Source organism: Cygnus olor, chromosome Z (genome assembly GCF_009769625.2).
Source record: "Cygnus olor isolate bCygOlo1 chromosome Z, bCygOlo1.pri.v2, whole genome shotgun sequence".
In the NCBI taxonomy this organism is placed as follows: domain Eukaryota; kingdom Metazoa; phylum Chordata; class Aves; order Anseriformes; family Anatidae; genus Cygnus; species Cygnus olor.
In genome coordinates this window covers 20,767,313-20,790,200 of record NC_049198.1, presented here as the reverse complement: position 1 = coordinate 20,790,200, position 22,888 = coordinate 20,767,313, and the positions used below count along the sequence as shown (strand labels likewise).

At 40.2% G+C, this 22,888-nt stretch overlaps 1 protein-coding gene across 4 annotated transcripts in view; it reads right to left on the bottom strand.

Annotated features, from left to right (window-relative positions):
- The window catches only part of ZSWIM6 (zinc finger SWIM-type containing 6), a 115,194-nt gene that overhangs the window by 23,779 nt on the left and 68,527 nt on the right, over positions 1-22,888 (bottom strand). For 3 of the 4 annotated variants that reach the window (XM_040540396.1, XM_040540398.1, XM_040540399.1), the window contains exons 3-7: positions 18,975-19,123; positions 18,290-18,440; positions 2,902-3,081; positions 1,155-1,331; positions 721-867 (exon numbers count right to left, since the gene is read on the bottom strand). In XM_040540396.1, the coding sequence (XP_040396330.1) occupies positions 721-867; positions 1,155-1,331; positions 2,902-3,081; positions 18,290-18,440; positions 18,975-19,123 (804 nt within the window). The remainder of the gene's footprint in view (positions 1-720; positions 868-1,154; positions 1,332-2,901; positions 3,082-18,289; positions 18,441-18,974; positions 19,124-22,888) is intronic. The other variant, XM_040540397.1, reaches the window with a different exon arrangement.

Below are 22,888 nucleotides of genomic sequence, written 5' to 3'. Positions count from 1 at the left end.
TGTAGTAGCCAAGAAGAGTTCAGTGCAGGATTCCTTTGGGTAGCAAGCATCAGGTGGCATACACATTGTATCTAAACAATGTTCATTCCAAAAAAAAAAAGGGGGGGGGGGGAGGGGGAAGGTATTGCTCATCAGAAGAATAATAACAGAGCATCTTATAAAAAACAGCATTTCAAAAACTCATTTCCATTTAAGTCAATCCAACTCCATTTGGAAACAATAAAATTTTGGGCATTGTATGAGACTTTGGAAAGAAACTGACAAATCTGATGAATTTCTGTAGTGCAGACTTTGCCTCAGTGTTACCCTCAATGTAAACTTAGGCTTCCGCCTCAGAAATATATAGATCTGCTAAATTATATGTCAGAGGATGAAATAATTTAAAATACCTGACATGCCAAATACAAAGCTCTGTTTAAAAGCCTATAAATTATACAAATTAATATTTACATCGCGTAACCAAAAACCTTGCTTTGGATAAAGGCCCAGTCATGTCAGACATACTGCAGAAGGCAGAATCAAGACCTTGCCCTCCTGAGCTCACAAAGAAAGCTTCCAATATCCAGAACATTACATTACCACTACGACCATTTCTAATGGAGAGTTAAAGGCACCTCTTCAGTTTTACAGCTTCAAACACAGTTTTCTCATGCAAAGTTCTATTCTGGTGTTATTGTCACCTTGTCACATCCTTTGCCCTTCTCTCTTCCCCACATTTACCTTTCTTCTGAGCCCGGAACATTTCCAGCTGTTTCTGCTGCTGCCTTCTTAGTGTGTTAACAATAGCTATCGCTAGCCTCAGTGCTTCTCTTGGGTATCCATGAGATCGCAATGCATCCACCCTCGCGCAGGCTGTAGGAACATGTTCTAAAATGGAGAAAATAATTGAGGAATAGCAACACTTCCATGTCCGCAGTGGCCTGTTTTGCTAGGTTAACTCCGAAGGGCTTTTTTGTTTGCCTTTTTTTTGTTTTGTTTTTAAAACTATGCAAAAGAAACTTAAAGGACTACTTCTGAAACCAGTGTTTCAAGGGAGCCTCTGTTCTTTTTGCCAGGCTTTTCATTCATCTCCCCACCATCCCCCCCAAAATAATGCCATAGAAACTGAACAAAGCAGCAAGTCATGGAAACATCTTTCCGGTTTAGCCACTTACCATGCCAGAGGGGCCACCCGTGAGAGTCAAAGAGCGAGTTTTCAGTGTCGTCATGGTAACAGTAGTTGGTGTATAGGTCACTGCTGATAATGTGCTGTAAGTGGCTGTCCTGCCAGTGAAGATCGCACGCCTCAATGGCTCGAGTGAACACCGTCCGATGGGGCCTGTTCGATGAATCTGTCATTTTCACAAGTTCAGAAAGCTGCATCAGCTTTTACTCATTCATATGTGAATAAGTCATTCACAGTACTCTTGTCTTCTGCCTATTCACCACCCCCAAGCCGATGGCGGCCTGTCTTGCCCCACTCTGCAAGGAGCGGGCTGCAGATGACATTACACAACCTATAACCCAACAGGCCAGACCAAGTGTGCGCCTCTCCTTCTGCATTCAGAAACGGAGATCTGCAGAACAGCAAGGGTAATGCTAAACAGGGCTTCGCAAAGGGAATGGCTAAAGATGAAGGACGTTTGACAGCTCTCCTGAAAACAAACTAGGAAGTATATGGCACAGCTACTCAAACCTGCCCAACTCTCCCCTTCTCAGACTCAGGGATGAATGAAAAGCACATGAAGGACTTTCAATTTTTCTCTTTGAAAAGTGACATTAACTTTAATTTCTTGTCATAAATATATACAAATAGTGTAGATAAAAAAAGGTACGGAAGCCATGGGACTGACATAACCCTTACTGGCCATCTTCCCATGGCAAAAGCTTTCTGTTGACACAGCACTGTCTATGTATGCTGAGATGCCGTGTCCAAGTTGTCACTAGCCTGTCCAGCTTGGGCTGAACATCAAGAGATTCACAGAGCAAAACCCACCTGTGTAGGGAGTTATATGCTGAATAAACTTCTGGCCCCAGAATGTGACATTTATTAATAATAAAAAAAAACTAAGTCTAACTATTTCCTTCAGAAGAAGTTTTCCTTCCAAGAAAAATAAACAAGGAAAAACCCAACTAAACCCAAATCTGCCACTCCCCATAAGCATTTAGTTTTAACTTTATCATAATTATATGAAATATCTATCTAAATACTAAGGGTTTTGAGGATTATGAGGTTCTCCCCCATCAGGGAAATATCTTGCATTTTCCCCACTGATTAGCAAAGTAGAAATCTTGCTTGAAGAGGACTGGACAAGGCTTCTGTCAGATTTAATAATCACGTTTTCAGTTAGAAAGCATGACATTAAGTAAGAAGAGACACCTCCTCTGAGAAGTCAGAATGCTGCCTCTACACCCCCACCCCACACCTAGCAATGCTGACTGCACAACACAGAGCACATCCCACAAATAGCTGCTTTACTTTCTCACGCTCTCAGTTTAATGCAGTTGCAACAGATCTCTCTTTGACTAGGTATCAAAGGCTTTGTAACTGCAAACAAAATAAAAACCCCAACACCGTAAGGGATACAAGATTGTAGTCAAGCAAAGAAACAACAAGCTTTTACATGACATACTTCAAGGACATCCAATTTTCATGCAACAAGTATTTAGAAGGACCAAGTGAAAAGTTAGAAGACCTAACTAAACACAAATACTTGCTTTGAAAATATTGCAGCCCCAGCATGAAAAAAAAACCTACTTATTCTTTCTGCAAGGATAGTATTAGTGAAAATAAATTTGGCTGGTCAATCCTCAACAAGAAAGTTACTTGTCCCAGGAAAGAGTGCTGAATTCTGCAAGGCTAGAGTACATAAGATAGAGGTTATATTATATGTTGCAGTCAGTGCATATGTTTAGGCTCACCTTGGTTAGCATTTGCACCCTGAGGCAAAGCATTGGTTAAATTGGGCAGCTCGTTTCCATGGTTTCCATCTTCCCAGGGACAAACATCGACACTGTTCCATTTTTTCAGCTGTTTTAGCCAACTGGCCTTCTGCTCCAACTTGCAGTGGGGATTTAAGACTATACACATCCACAGAGCACCTGATTTTAAAAAAATTGCTAAATTATGTTTTCTATTAAAAATGAAGCAGCCAATGACTAATTGCAAACTTCTATACTGTAATATTTTTACTCTCCCCTCAAAGGCTACACTGCTTACTTCCCAGCTACACCTAGCACCAGGCAGACTGAATTCCTGACTCAGAACCTGGCCCATCTGAACAGCTGAAAGACTGTACCAAGCCAACCTTCTCAATTAAAAGGCATTAAGTGGGTCTTTTGTATTAGAAAATCCCGAGTTCACAACGCATGGGTCATCAGACAGGAGTATCACTCAAAAGCAAACAAGAATTCGCATGAAGTTATAGCAGGAAATTACCCAAGTTTTTCTCGTAATTTTTTTTATCAGGAGTCAATGTTGTTTTCTACAAACACGAGCTATGCATCTTCCAGCTTCACATTACAGCAACCAAGCAAGTGCACGAGTAAGACACATATTTTGTAAACACATACTTCCGCACTGAAAACCCAGCAGAAGAACTGCTGATCATATAATTCATTTTCCAAACACATCTGGATCGCAAAGATCCAGTAAACACTGGTTTTGTGCAGTCTAATAGGCAGAAGATATTTTTACTGCAATTACTTCAGTAATTTGGTTACACTAGAAAAAATGTTTTACATTTTCTCTTTATGGAGCTCTAAGGGAAAGCTAATTTGTGCTGACATTTCACACATACCATCACTTTAGAATCTGCTCCCTGACACTATATAACAGGGCAGGCATAAATACATCAGGATATCTAGCACCAATTTTCAAACGGAAAGATTTTTCTCTAAATCAGCTGTCTCTTCATCAGCGTGAACTTTGGCAGAAGCATGAAGACATCTGAAAGTGCTGTTTAGCGACAGTTCATTTGCTCATTAAGAACTTGCTTTATACACCGCAAGAGATTTAGGGAATATGCCTAAGCTATTCAACAGTCTTCATGACAGGCTGGGAAAAAAAATGCAGCTGATTCTTCAAGGACAATAAAATTTTAACATTCAAGTATTCTTTTGCTGACTAAGAATGCAAAACGGACATCCAGAGCACAAGCCATCACGTTACAGTCATTCCTAGAGTAGCTTGGCATGTTGGTATGCCACAACATGGGAGCCAGTGGAAACAGAGCCTGATCTTAAGGTTGCAAGTCCCCAGATATTCTGACCACCATGGAATGGGGAAGTAATAGCAAAGAAATCTGAACACCTCAACAAAATAAGATATGGTACAGTGCAGAACATCAAAGAGAGATACTACACGAATAAAGATTATTGCTGCACACTGGTTAAATACAATACGGCAAGTTTTTTTGTTTGTTTTTTAAGGATCTGAAGCTTGTCATGGGAATGAGTAAAGCCAATATTGTTTGTAAAAACTTCTTTTAAAATCAAATCATAAGACTTCAGTTTAGACACCCTCTTGAACAAACTTCACTCTGAAAACACAGTCAAACTACAAATGTTTCTTCTTATTAAGCATCAATGCATTCAGCACTGCCCAAGACAGAAGGCATATATTTCTTGCAATCTGCAAAACAAAACGGAAAATGGGGTGTATTGGAAAGCCGCGGAGAACAGTTAGCTTGGATTTATTTACTTATTTTCATAATCAAGTATTACTTGAGGGCACTGAGGAAACAGTGCACCTCTCAGCATCTTAAAAAAAAGAAAGCCAATTTAGTACTTTGCAGCCAGATTCCCAGTGTTTTCAGACTGAAGCAAAAGAAAAGTGGAGTATCTTAACTGCATTTGGGAAGCATTTCAACCATTTGACCAGGCAGAACACATACTACTGATTACACAGTGCCCCTACAAAATGAGTAGCCTTTTATTTCATTGTGTCTCAAACACCACTAGAGGCAAATGAATTCACTTGCCTTCCTCAGAAGCTCCGCTATGCATACAGTGCATCTAGCAGGTAGGAAAGGGAAGAGAGAACCAAAAGTATCAAAACCCTTCAAAAACTTATTTCACTACAGGAGGGAAGTGATGTTAAGCATAACTACATTGTCAGCAGCTCGTCTCAGAAACCCAGGCTATTTTTATGCAAATGAAGCACAAGGAGAAGCGTATTTATAATAAACCCCACACAAACCCTTCACATTTCAATAGAGCCCAACTGCACGCTGCTCCCAGTGAGTTGAGCGTGAGCTGTGCACACATCTGAGCTCGCTCAGGCCCTGGAGCAGCTTTCAGCGCTGCCCCATTGCCTGCAGGATGAGGGGTGCGAGACAGAGCTCCCCCCGAGAAGAGCAGGAGGGAAGGGAACAGAGCCTCGGGCTCAACTCCTGTGGTGCTACAAAGGCCACCATCTGGGAGAATGAAGCACAATGCCAATGACCCCACACTCTTCAGCCTATTTGGGTTTCTGGGGTTGTTTTTTTTGGTTGTTTGGTGTTTTTCTTTTTCTTTCTTTCTCTCTTCTATTTTTTTCTTCCCCTTAGCGTGTGTGCACTTGCCTGTATTCACAATTCTTCCTCCTCCTTCTCCCTGAGCACCTCTCCCTTTCCCCTGACATCTGCTCCATTCTGTCTCCTTCCATTCACTGGTTCCTGTCCTGTTTCTATCACTGAAAAGTCCAGGGAAAACATTCACTTGTGCCCAGATTTTACCACATGCCAACTGGAAGGAGCCTGGAGGATATTATTCCCATTTAACTCTGATGCTGCTTATTCCAGTCCCCCTGAGCTGGCCCTTAAATGTCACCACCAACCTGAAGGCTTACGCTGGCCTCAAACAAGAGATTTTCTCATCTTGGCCTAATGGATCCTATGCTGGGAAACTGCTGATTCCCCAAAAATCCATTCCTGGCATTCTCAAGTTCTCCTGTTCAACTAGATGTCACCAATGCCACCTGCAGTATGCACAAAAGTCTCATTAATTGAAAAAATAGAGTGAGAATGTGTTTGTACCTACATATTCTGTCTTTCTAATATAGCTTTCTTTTTCTCTGTCTCCCTTTCCCCAGACACCAGCTATCTTTTCACACAAGAACTCCAGAGGATAAAGCATTACCCCCTCAGAAGTACAGATTACTAAACCAGAACTAAAGTTTGGGTTTGGATTCCTTGACTGTAACCCACGTCTTTCTAACATGAAACTCCTCACAGCACAATGGCAAAATAAGACAAAGCAATATACAATATATATTTTCCCCTGGAAGGTAATTGGAGGATAAGTCATGGTGCAACTGCAATTTAGTACTAATTTCACAAGGGAACGAATACTAAAACCGTCACATTGTGGGGAGGAATTGTCTATTTTGGTCCGACAATAATTCTCTTGACCTGGAAAAAGCCAGATTTGCCAAACCAAGCTTTGGTTCAATCAGCCCTCTTTCTGGAAAAATGTAGCTGTCATTCATCTTTAGCATGCTTCATATCACAAAAAAAGTTACATTATTGCTTTACACAGTGCGTGCCTTCCTTTACACACAGGCAAACATCGGTACATTTGTATTTCTCAGTAAACATCCATATTTCTGAATTCATGGGGGAGAAAGGGTCAGCATACCTTCACAGTGATCCAGATTTCAACATGCAAATTGAAAAATGCTAAGAAGTATCCAGTCATTGTAAAAGCAGGTGTTGTAATCATTACATATACTGTGTATACATGTATTCGTGAAGCTAAAGAAGTGCAAGGAATGTATATAGACTCTCCTTAGTGATTCAGCACTGCTCGTTTTTTCAGAACTCCCATTATGTTTTACTCTTACCCCAGTGAATGGGAGGGTGACGGTGGAAACAATTTTACTGGGGGCTAGGGCAGGGGGCATGACTGAAGATCCAGTGCATGATTACGTGCAACTGATTGCAGTCCTCCCAGGAAATCTGCTTTTCCTAGAAGTATTATGCTACCTCGCTGTGCAATTATGCTTGGGTCAGTATTTCCTCATTTACAATACCATGTATTACCAGTGTCTGAAACTTGGACCTTGCCCTAAAATTTTACATTTAATATACTTAAGATCAACACATTCATTTGTAAAATCAAAATATGCAAGAAACAGATGCACATCTACCTTAACATCTCTTTGTTTTTCCCATTGATGCATATATGTTTCTTTAAAAATAAAATCCCCTAAGATAGCAGGTTAGTATCATTTTATCGTTTCAAAGAAAATGGAGCCAGGTAATCATCATCATTCCCTTTGTGCAACAGACTGCTCAACTTCAGCACTTGCTGCACACTTGCTACTGTGCCTCATTTGAGCCTCATCAATTCAGTTACAAAAGCATCATTTTCCAGCATTGGGAGTGTCAGAATAGAAACAATAATAGGAGATGGAACCTATGACCCCTTTAAAATAGAAGCGTCAGCAAAGGATTTTAAAGTGGTTTACATCTGGTTTTTAAACACATATGCACTTTCACTGGGACAGCCACTTGGAAACCTCAAAGAAGGTAGTGTTCGCTATTTATTGCTTCTCAATGAGAAGGACAAGTGGCTTCAGAATGACTGGCAAAGCCAACTCCCTCCTTGCAAGCATGGAGAGATCTCCACTAGAACAAAGCATAATCAGGAGTCCCACTGGAGAACGTTCCAATTAAACAGTTGCTTTTATGGAACAGTGAAGATAGGCAGAGCACTTCAACACTGCGCTCTCCTCGATAAGAACCCCAAGGAAAAGTATTCACAGTATTCACATTGGTCCAAGCTGCAATTTTATTCATAAAAACAATTCCTTAATGCACTCTGATTTCTCACTGCAGCTTTCAGAGAAAAAAAAAAAAAAAAAGAAAAAAAAAGCTTGCTATGGGTGCTGTGTTTCTTGGAGAACAGAATGTTTCATTTTGCTCTAATTCATTCTATTACTGAATTAAACTTTGATGTATTGGTCTTGACAAGTGCTTCATGCTGATTGTATTGTGTATGATAGTATAATCACTCCCCATGCATTTCACACTAGCTGGCTGATTAACGCAATAGATTACCTGCAGCACTGATGGTAAGAGAGAATCATTGCCCTTCTGCACACTAAACTCCAAATGTGTTGGATAGAGAGAGTGCAGGTGTAATACTGGGACGAAAAATAACAACAAAAAAACACCATCTAGTTCCTTAAGGTCTCCTTTCCCTCTGACTGCATACCTCTGCTCCAAGGGTAAAGCCATACATGAATTTGGCTGAAATTTTATTCTAAGCTATCATCAACTACATGCTCTGATCTGTGCGTGTCAGGTAATGAAAACTCTTGCTCTGGTCTTCCTACAACTTCCTTCCTTCCTTCAACTTCTAGCACAATGGAAACAGGAACTAGCCAAACACTTCAGTCATTTTGCATGAGCCCATTGTTCTGGGTTATGCTGTCTTTAGTTTGTTACACAAACTGCACTAACAGTATGCCATAACATTTGACCAAAAGGTTTCATAAAAGAACGGAAACTTGCTTGGCACTGACACTACAGTCACCCTGCGAGAGCATTTGGGTATCTGTCACATGTCGATTAAACACCCCTCTACGCACTTCTAGTATCCTGCTTTAATTAAGTTCTCTATTATTCACAAAACAATTAATTCATTTGCTCACAAGCGATCAATTTAAGGTAAAAGCATTGCTAATACTAGTACAAATAGTACAAAAATATTCTTTTATGATCATCTTTGTGTGTTTCTTTGCATTTTTTTCAATTAGATTCCAATATTTACAACCAGGTGGTAAACACAAACAGTGCTCTTGCCCAAAGCAGACATTAGCTATTTTATCAAATATTTTGCCCAGAAATCCACTCTCAGTAGTCTACTTTCAGAGACTTTGACAATTTTCAGGAGAAAAGTAGACGTTTCTGCTAACTATAAATAAAGTATCCTACTTCTAGTTAAACTGGTGAATGAATTCCTCTCACTTCTTTTCTGAGGAAGGTACACACTTGTAAAGTTTAAGAAGAATAAAACAAGATACCCATAAAAGAAAGGGAGGGAAATACCTCTCATTCTTCAAAAAAGTGTAGCAAGTGCAAATACTCCATTGCATAGTGGGAAAGGTCAGAAAAGAATAAATATGATTACCGCTACAATGCTCATAGAACCCAAACAGCCTTCTACAAATAAATAGAAGCTAACCAGCCCAACACCCCGACCTTCCAGATGGGTTTACAGCGTTAGTAGACAAGGGAAGAGCAACTGATGTCGTCTACCTGGACTTGTGCAAAGCATCTCACACTGTCCCACATGATATCCTTGTCTCTAAGTGGCAGAGACATGGATTTGGTGGATGGACCACTCGTGCGGTAAGGAATTGGCTGGATGGTCACATCAAAGAGTTGCGGTCAGCGGCTCCGTGTCCAGGTGGAGATCAGTGACGAGTAGTGTTTCTCAGGGGTCAGTATTGGGACCAGCACTGCTTAACATCTTTGTCAGCAACATGGACAGTGGGATTGAGTGCACCCTCAGCAAGTTTGCCTACGACACCAAGCTGTGTGGTGTGGTCGACACGCTGGAGGGCAGGGATGCCATCCTGAGGGACCTGGACAGGCCTGAAAGGTGGGCCTGTGTGTACCTCATGAGGATCAACAAGGCCAAGTGCAAGGTCCTGCACCTGGGCTGGGGCTATCCCAAACACCAACACAGGCTGGGCGGAGAAGGGATTGAGAGCAGCCCTGAGGAGAAGAACCTGGGTGTGTTGGTCGACAAGAAGCTCAACATGAGCTGGCAATGCGTACTTGCAGCCCAGAAAGCCAACTGTATCCTAGGCTGCATCAAAAGAAGCATGACCAGCAGGGCAAGGGAGGTGATTCTGCCCCTCTGCTCTGCTCTCGTGAGACACCACCTAGAGTCCTGAATTCAACTTCTGGGGCCCCCATCACAAGAAGGACATGAAAGGATTAGAACAAGTCCAGAGGAGGGCCATGAGAGTGATCAGAGGGCTGAAGAACTTCTGCTATGGAGACAGGCTGAGGGAGTTGGGGTGGTTCAGCCTGGAGAAGAGAAGGCTCCAGGGAGACCTTACAGAGGCCCTCCAGCAGCTAAAGGGGGCCTACAGGAAAGCTGGGGAGGGACTCTTTGTCAGGGAGTGGAGTGACAGGACAAGGAGTAATGGCTTTAAACTAAAAGAGGGTAGATTTAGATTAGATATCAGGAAGAAGTTCTTTACTCAGGGGGTAGTGAGGCACTGGAACAGGTTGCCCAGAGAAGCTGTGGATGCCCCATCCCTGGAGGTGTTCAAAGCCAGGTTGGATGGGGCTTTAGGCAACCTCATCTAATGGCAGGTGTACTTGCCGATGGCAGGGTGGGTGGAACTAGATGGTCTTTAAGGTCCCTTTGAACACAAAGCATTCTGTGATTCTATGATTCTAAATGGATAGAACACATTCTGATTGTCTAGTCTGAATTCCTTAATACTCTAAGATTTCCTGGGTTGTTTTCAGCTTCAATTCCAAAACTGATGGTTGAGTTTTTACAAAAAACAGTATTACAATTATCTTTTTGGTTTAATTTTCCAGTTCCAAAATCTAGCACAGCTCTTGGTTAGCTGTTCCAATGCCTGGTTACTGTGATTCAAAATTCTAATATTATTTTTAGTTTAATTTATCCAGCTTTACTTAATATTTTCAACTTCCTTTTGTTTGATGAGCGTCTTCACTATCAAGTTTTTAATCTATGTAGGTCCCTAATCATGAGGAAGATCATTTTTTTGTCTTGCTTTGACAGGCCTAAGACAACTATGATTCTTGCATTTTTCACTTTTAGTGGCTATTCCAATTTTTCAGTTATTTTCCCTGTATCCATTCAAGAGAAAACTGGACATCACATGGTCAGATTGCTGGACAGCAGTAAAGCTCAGAGAAGTTAGTGATTCAGTAACTCCATAAGCTTATCAATTCTCTCTAGCTCTGGTATTTACTAGAAGTGGTAGCAGAAAATTAAATGACAGATTAACATTATAGAGGTATGAAAAATAAAAGAATGAGAGGAAGGAAAAAAATAATGCTAAATACCTGTCTAGGTTCATAGTAAAACTCTAACCTTAATCATGGAAGTCACAGTTCCACAGTTAGGGCAGTAATGAGTTTGTACCAGCTACAACACAGAACATATTTTTTATTGTTATCTAAGAACATTTGTGAGTAAATCAGTTCAGTAGCTTAGGAATAGAAACTTAAAAAACAGCTTTAATGTGGGTACTTAAAAAAAAATTTGGCTCCTACTATGAAAGTACTTTCCATCCAACTCAACTAAATGGAAACCCAAACGTTTTGCACAGCATTAAAAATAAACCCTTCAAGCTATGCTTACACACTGGAATTACTTTTACCATTATTCCTTAAATCTGATAAATGCAGTTTTACCACATGAAAAAATACCCTCCTTGAAAATAGCTCCCATCTATTGTCATACTACAGCCTCAAATACCAGCATTTCTAATACCACTATGACAGATGCCAATAAACTTCTACTGTTGGTAATCAAGGAGGAAAGAAATTGCCCTCAGAAAAGATGGACAGAACCCATCTCTGCAGAATGGCAGCTTGGCTTCATTCACCATGGAAATGAAGGTGACAGCAACAATTGAGACACTCTAGGGCCATGACAGCAATTGCTTTAAGTTGTCACTCATAACTCAGGCCTTAGAGCAGCAAAACTGTGTTGTGATGCTAACTCAGAAGTACTGTTAATTTACTGCCTCCAATAGTATAAATCATTCCAATACACTGACATATATTAACAGCTTATTCTTGTGAAAGAGCAGATGCAACCTCAAGTGCATGAACTGAAGGCATATGTTTTGTAACTGTATGGAAACCACACAATGGCCGCTAAAACAAAACAACCCAACAGTAAGAAAGGCATTGTTAATTAAGCAACAACAGCCCATTGGATACGATATAGTTGTAGACAACTATCTAAGGCATCACTCCGTCTAGAATTCTCACAACTGAGTAAAGCATGGTGCATCCCATGTCCTTTGAAACTCAAGTATTCCTACAGCTTTCACTTCAAGGCCAAATATATGGTATGTGCAATTGTATGTTTACCTAAGCTAAGAAATTTTAAGGTTACTTTATTTTATGAAGGTGCAGGAATCATGTAAATACAGATATATGCCTAGTACTCAAATCTGAAAATTACAGCCTTGCCATACCATTTCAGAAATACCACTAAACATGGTGAAAAGTCCATATTTCTGACATATACTGATCCTACACAGACATTGGACAAAGCCCTAGAAAAACAGTGTTAGAGCACAAAAACTGTAATGAATGCTTAACTTCAGTGATTCTTTCTCATGGCAGCCCTGAAGCAGTCACCAAATCTGGCATCAAGAAGGAATTTCTCCAGGGGCATACTGGCAACAACCCTGGCTGCTTTTGTCCTTTTTCTCCCTCCCTTAAATACTAAGCTGAGATAAACTGTCTAGAACAGCTGGCATGTCCCATTCATACAAGTTTGTCTCTCTAATTGCAAAGGGAAGGAATGCCTGAGATAGAAATATAGATGGAGAATACAGCTTCATTTAGTTAAGGTTAAAAGAACATAACTTGGTATTTTCCAGAGATGAATATAAACTTGTAACAGAAAAAATTGGAGCTATTTTCAAATCAAAAAAGCTTTATTTAACACTCAATCATTAGTTTGCTCATGGCAAAATGGTAATTAAATCTCTCTTAATTAATCTATAATGATTCCTTGCCTATATTCAGCATTTAGAATTAAGTCTTAGATGAGGAGCAAAGTGTTACTAATAAAATTTTAGGCGTGATTCTTCAGGAAGTATGTTCCATTATTTCTCTACATGACATTACCCAGTAAAATGATATTTTAGTTTTAAATTTTAACATGAAAATACATCACTAACCCAGAAAATGGCCAAAGTATCAGCAAACATGAACTCAAAGTAGACCACCTGGATGTTATAACACTTAAAAAGCAGCTCATGTTAGGTCTAAATGCCAGTGAGAAACTGCTAAGATTAAGAGTACTAGAACTACTAAGGCAAAGACACGTTATTCTGCTCAGGAAATACCTTTATGAGAACAACTCACTCGGTGTGCATAAGAGGAAGTATTGTTAGAAGTCACCAAGGAAAGCTTTATGCCACAGACGAAGCTCATGGCAATATTTTAAGAGATTCCGACACTCAAAAACTTTATATACCAACATGTGGTAGACAGTAAAAGCCTATGCATTAAAGTCCAGAGACCCAGCTGGATGTACAGAATGCCTTTTAAGTTCTCCTTAATTTTGTGAAATGTAAGAACCAACAGAGATCAGGTTAAGAAGGGTGAAAACCCAGAACACATTTGCCAATTATCCATAGCCCTGACTTGCACAAGCTCTCTGGAGATTCCCCATGACACAGCCATCATATTTTTGCTCCATAAAAAGATAATCCTTGGCTCAAAAAAAACCAGCTCTCCTCCCCCTGAAACTGTTCCTAAATATCAAAATGAAGTAAATCTGCTAGAAATGTTTGTTTTGAAACATGCAAATTACGTGCAGTTTCTTCACAGCAAAGGCAAGCAAGAGGATATAAAGATACTGAAAATGGTAGTTCACAAAAAAAATATATCTGATCCTGTAATCTACGTGTTGACAAGCTGTTGGGCTCCATCACTCCACCAAGCAGTAGATACTTGTCTTAGATTCTTCTACTTGACTGCTTTCATCAGATTAAGCATCTGGGATTTAATTTAACAGTTTCAGCTTTATTAAGCTGTCACAAGCGCGGCCCCGCTTTGATAACAGTAGCTGCTCCAATTATGGCTTGGTTTAGGGTTGACAAGTATAATGATTCATTCGTGGCACATGAGAAGCAATAAAAGGTTGTTTTGCATTACAGCTTTAAAAATGTGGGCACTTTTTTCATTTAATTTGTCACTTAGCTTTTGCTAAGAGGACATTTAAATTGCAGTAAAAGGCAAATGGGGCTTTTAGTTTAAATGTAATCCCCATATTTAAATGATCTGTAATGGCGCAGCATTCGAGTGGGAACACTATTGTTTCACAGTGAGCCCTGATGGTGACATGTGACATTTGTATTCAGGTCCTGTATTATCCATGTGGCTAAAGGGCTTCCAATTTCATTTCACAGCCAGAAGCCTGCAGAAAACACCAATTAACTTGCAGATCCCATTTGCCGACAAAACTCAGCCTCTTCTCGATGCCTGGCATCTGGCAGTGCTCAACATTTAATTCCAAAGCAGAACCTTGCAGCCCTCACAATCCCTGTGCTGGGGCACAAAGTCAATTTTTCCCCTTTTATTAAGGAAATCTTTTCACTTTTGTAGACCATAAGCAACTTCAACTTAATTTTGATGGATGAATATTAAAGAATTACTTCTGTCGTATGATTGCATGGACCATTTTTTTTCCCTCTAGAGTACAAAGAAGGTTAACTGACCTTTCCTTGAAATCAGAGATCTCAGTTCAACAGGCATCAGCAGATATTTACTGTGCATTTCCATATTCCTCCATTTTATCAATGCAATTTAATTAAAATGGCAAACTAAGGGGCTTCAGATAATAAATCATCCCAACAGACTGAAGTCTTCAACCACAGTTGCTGAGAGTTAAACACCTAAAGATCAGCATGTGGAATTTACCTACTGAGACACCATTTAAACAGCAACAACACAAAGAATTCCAACTCAGCTCTAAACTCTGGAAAGCGCGTTCACGTATTACTGTGGCAAGTTGTAAGTGTTAACCAGTGCATCACTGAAGTCACATCTACATTCTTCTAGCATGAAAAGCATATGAGCAAGGCTGAAAAGCATATGAGCTTCAGCCTGTAATCTTGATCTTTTCAATACTGCGCTTTTGGAGTTCATTAAGTAGTATTTAGCTCAGCCCATTCTTTGACGTACAATAGGGGAAATCAGCTGAGCATAACTATTATATTCTTCCTCTTGTTCTAAAGACTTTAAAAAACAACAAAAAAGCCTTACACACAACTAGGTAGTCAACTTGAGGCCTTTGAACTGTAAATTGCTTACTGAATTAGGACTTTGTATTAGAAAATTGCTAGGCTCTCACTTAGACGTGAAGTATTTATTCTTAATTAATTTATTTATTTAAATCAGCACCTTTGAACGCTCAAACCCAATCTGACTTCTACTGAAGTCAACACAATTTACCATACACTTCAGTAGAAACTCTGATCAGAGACTAGTGTGTCCTTCCAGTACCTCTGCCAATGCTCAATGCCAGGCAGGAAGCATCAGTTAAATTCTAATGAAAGGCTCATGTGACCCAGTCAAGGAGCAAAGCTGAAGTTATTTAAGTATGCTTAAAAACCTATGCCAAGATGGAGCTGACAAAGTGGCCATATGCCTAGTGGTTGGCAGACAGCATACCAGGGCAAGCAAGCAAGCCTTTATTAAGCAGAGTCTATATTTACGTACTTTACATGTCCTAAAATCTTCCATAACTACAACATCAAATTGCTACTCACCTGGGAAATAAATGAGATCATAAATAAAGCAATTAAAAAAACAAAACAAAACAAAATACATATATGCTACTCCCAGATTACTCTGAGCTGATACCCAAAAAAAGTAAAGTATGAGAACGGTCTGTCCCACTTCCTTTATTGATATTTCAGTTCCCTGACAGCCTAGAGGATGACAACAAGAAAGGAAACCAATGTTACTTCAGAGCATAATGATACCATCACCTCTCAAAACCCACGTCCAAGTTCTCCCTGCCAGTAACACCACAGATCGTGGGTCTCCAGGGACATCCTGCTCATTCTTCTGTAGTTTGCTATTGTAAATATGGTCTGTCTTAAAACCTCCTTTGACTTTTAAACTTTCAGATGTCTTTAGATATGTATGTTTCACCCAGAAAAAGAGATGTGTTCAACTTGAATGAAACTCTGGGTGAGACCCTAGCTAAAACGTGGCAGCAGCTTGTACTTTTCACATAAGCTAGGAGGCAAGCTGGAGAGAATCACCCAGTTAAGAGCAATTTTCATGGAACTTGCAGTGCACCAGTGGGAGGAATCCTACCAGCGTGGGAACAAACTGGACAGTTTAGCAACATGAACACAGGATAGAGGTGGAAGAACCAAGCTATGTTCTGCTTTTAGCCTACTACATGCCTGACCTGGTTGAAATGCACTTGCACTGGAAACTGTTACTCGATCAAACTACTTTGATACTGTTAGGGGAAGCAGAGCAGTGCAGGACTGTAACAGCAGGGTCTGCCTCAGATGACAAGTGTAGCAGTGGTGAAGCTGGAGGTTGCACTGTGGCTTTCTAGGAGTGGCAAGTATAATTCTGATTAAACAGAGGTAAATCAATCAATTCAATTAATCTAAGATATTGCTTATTTGATGCTGCAGGCAGATTCCATTTCCTCCACCTTCAGACAAGGTGCTGTCAAGAAGATGATGTTAGTGTGTAGCTGATGAAACAAGAAGAGGAGCTGCTAAGAAAATTTAAGGAAACTTTTAGGTTTATTGGCAGCATGTGGTTAAGACTGTTACAGGTAACAGATGGAGAACACACTTGTGCCTCTCCCATCACCTACCAGCTCAACCCACATAAGCAATGAAGCACGACACCCTCCGGTTTTCAGTATGGTGGGATACAGCATTTTCCTGCTTGCATGTCCAGCTAAACACATGTCCTGCCTGGCAAAAGGTGCTACTCCCCAAGCCAAAGCATCATAAAAATGACATACTAAAGGGTTGTTACACTTAAGGCAAAGTAGTTATATCTACACTCTCTGTAACTCTCTGTAACAGAGTTTTGCCTGCTCTGATATTAAGGCTTTCTACCACTTAAATATATAATGTCAACTAGACAGCCAGTGCTTTATTAACCTAATGCTTCATTTAGAGTGAACATAATTTATGCTAACATTATATCTAGTCTTAAACTCCCCAGACAATGTGCAATCGATCATGGTCATCTTTAACCTTTGCAAGTGGGAAAACTCAAATTTTGCTTTTGACTTTTCTTTTCTAAATGAAGAAATTATTCTGGCTTTATTTTCATTTAGCTTTATTTTGCACCTTTAAAATCTACCAAGGCCATTATGAGTTTTGGCTCTGTTCTCCACAGTGTTTACATATAATCCCATGGGGCGTCATCTGTAAGTTATATATATGCATCTTCCATGCCACGTAAGTCAGGAATAGCCATATTGGCCAGAACACATCTCAAGACAGGCTCCTGTAAGTCTAGACTTAAAGAGTCTTTGCAGATTGTGTGAAAGCACAGGTAACTACTATGAGTTCCATGAACCACAAGGCAATTTCATCTAGGCTGTGTATCTTCAACTTGCTTTCAGAAAGCCTCCAAGACAGCACCCAAAACCTTATGTATCTAAAGTATACCACATTAATCCTTTCGCTCACACACTCTTTTAGAGAAACAGATTTACCACTGTATTTTAAATAATTCATGTTGTCTTTTATCACTACACGCTTACAATACTAACTGGTTAGTAGTTCATTCCAGTACCTTACACTCTATGAAAGCAATGTTGGTGGCTACTTAATATTTTTCACTCCTTTAAAATCTTGGTGACATTTACCTTCAAGTTATTTTGAATTTCCTCACCCTACTACAAATTCATATACATTTTGAGAACTTCTGAAGCAGCTACAAATAGTTCAAAGTTGTGTCAGCGAGTTTCTGGAACACTTTAGAGCAAGTGGCCTCAGACCAGTTTAAGCATTCCTTGCCCATTTCAGCTCACATTCCTCTTTTTGTTGTCCAAGTCAGGTATCTGGTCACAACTGACCTTTCCTGTAGAGAAGTGTTAATTGTTTCAGCCCTCTGTTATTTGATCTCCTTTCCTGCTATGTAATGGACTTCTGCTTTCCTTTGTTGCAGTCTTCTAATACTCTTAATGAATCTCCCTTTTTTTTTTTTTGGCCTTCTATTTCTCTCTGCTTGTGAAATGATTTATTTCTTAAACTTCCCATTTCAGCACTACTGGTTTATAGACCTACCCTCAGCTGTGTACACTTCCACTTTTTGCTTTATTCTTTTTAGATCCTCAGGTTACCTACAACCTGTTGCAACTGTACTTGTTTCATACCATGCCTCCTATCCTTCAACTGCATTGTCTCATGCAGTAGATCAGAAATTCAATTTCACCCAACCTTAAACTGAAAAAGCAAAGCTGCAGAAAACTCTAACCTGTTTTACCTAGTACCACAATAAAGTTTCCCTCCACCCCCAAACATGTAATTGTTTCTTCATTACACACATGAACACCTAGATGATTCTGAAGTCTGTGCATTTACCCAGTTCATCCCAGAGCTGCCTATACTTGTCAGTCATTGCAGTTCCTTGTTGTCTCCAAAGTGCCAGACGAGGGTCAGCCATGAACTGTTCTGTTATCAACGTCAACATGCGAGCTCCATTTGAATCTCTCATCTTTAGCATCTCTCGCACCTAGAAAATGAGGCTTTTAATACAAACTTGAAAAAAAATACACCACGGGACAAACAATACTTTTCAGTGTTAAACTTTCCAACTCTGTTGAATAAGAAATACCATTAATATATTTGAAGCAACATATTTTAAGTAGAAAAAATAGTCTACCTTCCCAATTTTAACTATGACTTTGATTTTAGGATTCCATTGCAATTTTTCAAACACTTCCACAAGTAATCCACAGGTGTATTATGCAAGCTACTACAAGACTATCATTTCTACAGGTTTCTCCAGCATTCTGGGGGTGGGAAGGAAAAGAACACTGAAGGTGCAGATGCCTGAAATGTTACTTCATAACCTAATCCAATCTCAAAGACACAGGAGATTGTGGTCTGCTTCTGTACAACAGTCCATTATTAACTTGCTACCACATTCCCAAGGCTTTGTATTGTTTTAGAACAACAGAACTTGGAGTGAGACACTAACAAGTACAAACTGGCTGGAGAAATGGGGGGGAGAGAAAAAGGGGAAGGTTTAAAATACTCAACACACCTTTGCAAAAAGCAAATTGAGCTGCTTCCCCGATCCATGGTATCCACCCTGGGAGAGGAAGATTTTAACTTGTTCTTGGACCTGTTCCTCATCCAAATGCCAGCAGTTTTCATCATCTATGCTAGCACCTGCTGTTGGGTCAGGAGCACCTGTAAACAGCAAGAAAAGAAATTATGTTCTACATGAAGATGAAAGGTTCATGGGTCCAAGGGAGAGGAGTATTGAAGAGGTTTATGGATTTGTGTTTTGTCCTGTTTTGAATGTCTTGGCTTTAATCTAAGCATTCTTTTTAAAACAGACTTAAATTTCTTCTCAGTAGTCTTAAGCACTTAGTGGAAAAGAAATGACAGCCTACAAAATGCTATTTAGGTAAATAATATTTTATATTATAACATTAAAACAAAGATGAGCTTTTTCCTCCCATCTCAGCAGGTATACTTGAATGCTTTTACAAAGAAAATTATACTTTGCATAGTACTTCTACAACTGTGATGTTAAAACCACTCTCCCCAAAACACCTGTGTAATTCCTGTACCTTCTGCAATCTTGCTCAGGTTTAAGTGACTGCTAGTGAGCGCTGCTACTGATGAACATGAGGAAAATCATCACCTCGGTGCCTCTGAACTGTGATGGCTCTGCAAAGCTAAACAAAGAGTAAAAAAATCCCCAAACAAATCCAAAGTCTTAAAGTACTAGAGGCATTTCCATCATAAGCAAGAGTTAGAGCTGAGTAAGACTGACGCTTCTAGAGGAGCAATTTTACATAGGCAATGTCATCAGTACAGAATCAGTTCAGAGTAACTCTATCTGAATTAGCCTAGTGCAAACTGAAGTGACTCGATTTACAGAAGGAAGCACAGGTTGCTCTAAATCAAATTTTACAGTTGAGATAAGCGATTTTCCACTCATCTGGTGGCCTCATCTGAAGGCTGACAGAATTAACCAAACCAAGTTCTTCCACCATCTAGCATATTTCTGAAGAAGTCTACTGCTTCGCTGGGTATTTTTTTTAAAAAGGATTCAAACTGAAATGGCTGAAAAACACTTATCTAGACTGTCAGAGAAACAACTCAAGGTAATGCATCACAATACCAGATGTAAAGTATTTTAAGCACACCCAAGATTCAACTTAACTCGACGTTTTGCTTTTGGGCTTGTCACTACTGTGGAATCTCCATCTCTGTTAGCTTTCAAGAAGATGTTAGAAATTGAATTTCATTACACAATCTATCACCTTTAAATCCCAGCCCATGTTACCCCTGTAGCCAATACTAAAAGAAGAATACTGGAGGAAAGGAAAATTACATGGTCAGAATTGTAAAAGCTTGGTTTCAAAGAAGTCCCAAGAACTTGAAAAGTAGACATCTACAGATCTTCAAATGTACAGGAATTAAGCATTGATCCTATTGATTTAAGCCTTCATTTCACATTTGTAGCTGTGCCATGTAGGTGAAGCTTTTCAGCAGTTGCCGCAAATGGTGGAATCTTTATTCGATGAAAACACAACCAGAAGATTTAAAAGGTCAAAGGGATGCCTTGTCTACTAGTTGCTGAGAGCGTCAAAAAAAATCTTCCAGCTCAGTAACTTCCTAAACTGCCTCCAACTTCAGAACCTACAACTGGGAATGCAGCACTGCTGTCCTTACACACATACACTCAGATTAATAAAAAATGGTGTCTTTGAAGATGTGAAAGAACTCTCCTGCCTCCACAGGAACCACAAGAGTGTCTCCAAAGACAGGAATCAAGCCCAAGATAATACAAAAAAACAAGGCATTAAAAACTTCCTCTTGAGTTCTTCCATCTTTACTGTGTTAGTTTTAAGGAGCTTTCAATTCAGCCAGCTACATAAAACACTTGCTAGTAAGTCCTCAGTTGCAAAGAACAAGATAAAAAGGGAAATCAAGCCACATGAGAATGAGCAGTGCAGCTGTTGCACAGACCCAGGTTTGTAGTATCACCTTGCACATAGCTTAAATATTTCACTGTTCTAAAACATGGAGAAAAAGACTCATAAAAATGAATTATATGAGAGCACAGATATACAAAATATATTTATCCCTCACTTCACTGGAATTTTATCTTTAAATAAGCTTGGTATGGCTACTTTTAAATTATATTAAAAATAGCTCAAGATTCCTCAGCTAAGCTTCCCTATTTAGGGAAAAAAAAAAATTCCTTCCATAACTGTTTACATTTTATCAAAAGCCGGTCGGTCAGCTTGTGCTGGAAGGTTAAATTTCAGCTCAGCTACCGCAGATTCTTTAACAACAGGGTTCCTTCATAGGAACAAGGGCGCCTGCTGCCCTGGGCCAGTGGCAGTGCCTCTGCCAAGGCCCCTTCTGCCAGCAGGATCCCAAATATATTTTCCCCAGGGGCTCAGCACCACTATACTTACACTAGCATTATTTTCATGCCAGTGGGCTAAAAGATTGCAATAGCTGAAGATGCCAAGCCACGGGTCTGAGCTTTAAGACGGTATTCAGTACAGCTCTACGGATGCTTCGGATTCAAAGCTATTTTCCTGACAAGACAGGCTACACTCAGTACGATCGAGATTTTTTTGTCAGGGCGTATAATGAAATTGGAGTGTACATTTAACTGGCACTGGCCAGGGCTGTAATTCACTGATCCTTCAACACCACTGGAGCAGCATTCTGCAGTAGCCACGGACTAAGCAGGCGTGGAGACGGCGCGTCTGGCTGGGCGCGAGGCCCAGGCCCTGGCCTGGCCTGGGCAGCAGCCGGGCGTCCTGCTGGTGCTGGCGGAGAAGCCTCAGCTCCCCTGCCCGTGTTGCTCTTGTTTTGAGGTGCACACCACCATCTCCATGCCTCTCCACCAGGCACTTCTCAGGATCATTGCGTTCACTTACAAGAAGGTGAACGCTCATTGACCAAGCCGCCTTCTTCTCCTGCTCACACATGCATCGCTCCTGAGTGGACAGGACTTTCTGCACTGCAACTTTCCTTCGGAAGGCATGGGACCAGACTAGTAGAGGAGAAGCTATTTAAACCAGCAGCAGGACTGCAGGAGGGCACTGCCCTAGGAGCTGAGAAATGAAGTCCTAAGAGCAACCAGCAGGAAGGCTCAGGCTCTGACGGTTCAGTTCAAGGCCGGTGGCTTCGCCCCAGGTGCAGCATGGCCCTGGGTGGGCACCACGAGGCCTCCATCAAAGGGCAGCCTGGAGCCAGGCGGTCCTGAACATCATCTCTGCAACACGGCTTGGTACCAAGAGCAAATCCCTTTCCCCACTTGTAAACTGGGGATAAATATTACTTACATGCTTTAGAAGGGTGTCATGAGAATAAATTAGTTCACATTTGAACTATGAAAGTGAAAAGCACCGTATAATTATACTAAAAATTAAAACCTGTAATTAAACTGTGTCAGTTTATAGACACTCGCATATTAATCTCCCTCCCTCCAACCTCTGGCTTTGTTAACTTCTGTCATGACTGGTCTTTGAAATAGGTTTTGTGTCCTGTTCTTACTGACAGTTAAATACAACAAATAGAGTATTTATACTCAGTATACAGATACAGCCAGACATTTACTCATGTTCTTCTACTAAAATTAAAACAATCATATGATCTCAGCAACCAAAGCAGGAATACTGTGCTCGATTGTTTTTAACACTGAACACCCAAATAAGATTGAAAATGGGGTACAAACCTATCATATTTATGGTCACAACAGGCTACATGTTAAGCATAATCATCTTTCAAGTTCTAAGAAATAGAAACATTTCAAAAATTTAAACACTGATCATCTACATAGCGATTTTAAGTGCAGCTGCTTTCAAAGTGAGCAACCACATTCAAGAATTTGTGTTGTATGTGGAAAACAGCAACAGAAACAAAAGTAAGCAGAAGCAAAGCAAGGGACATTAACTAAAATAGGTTAAGAATAATTAG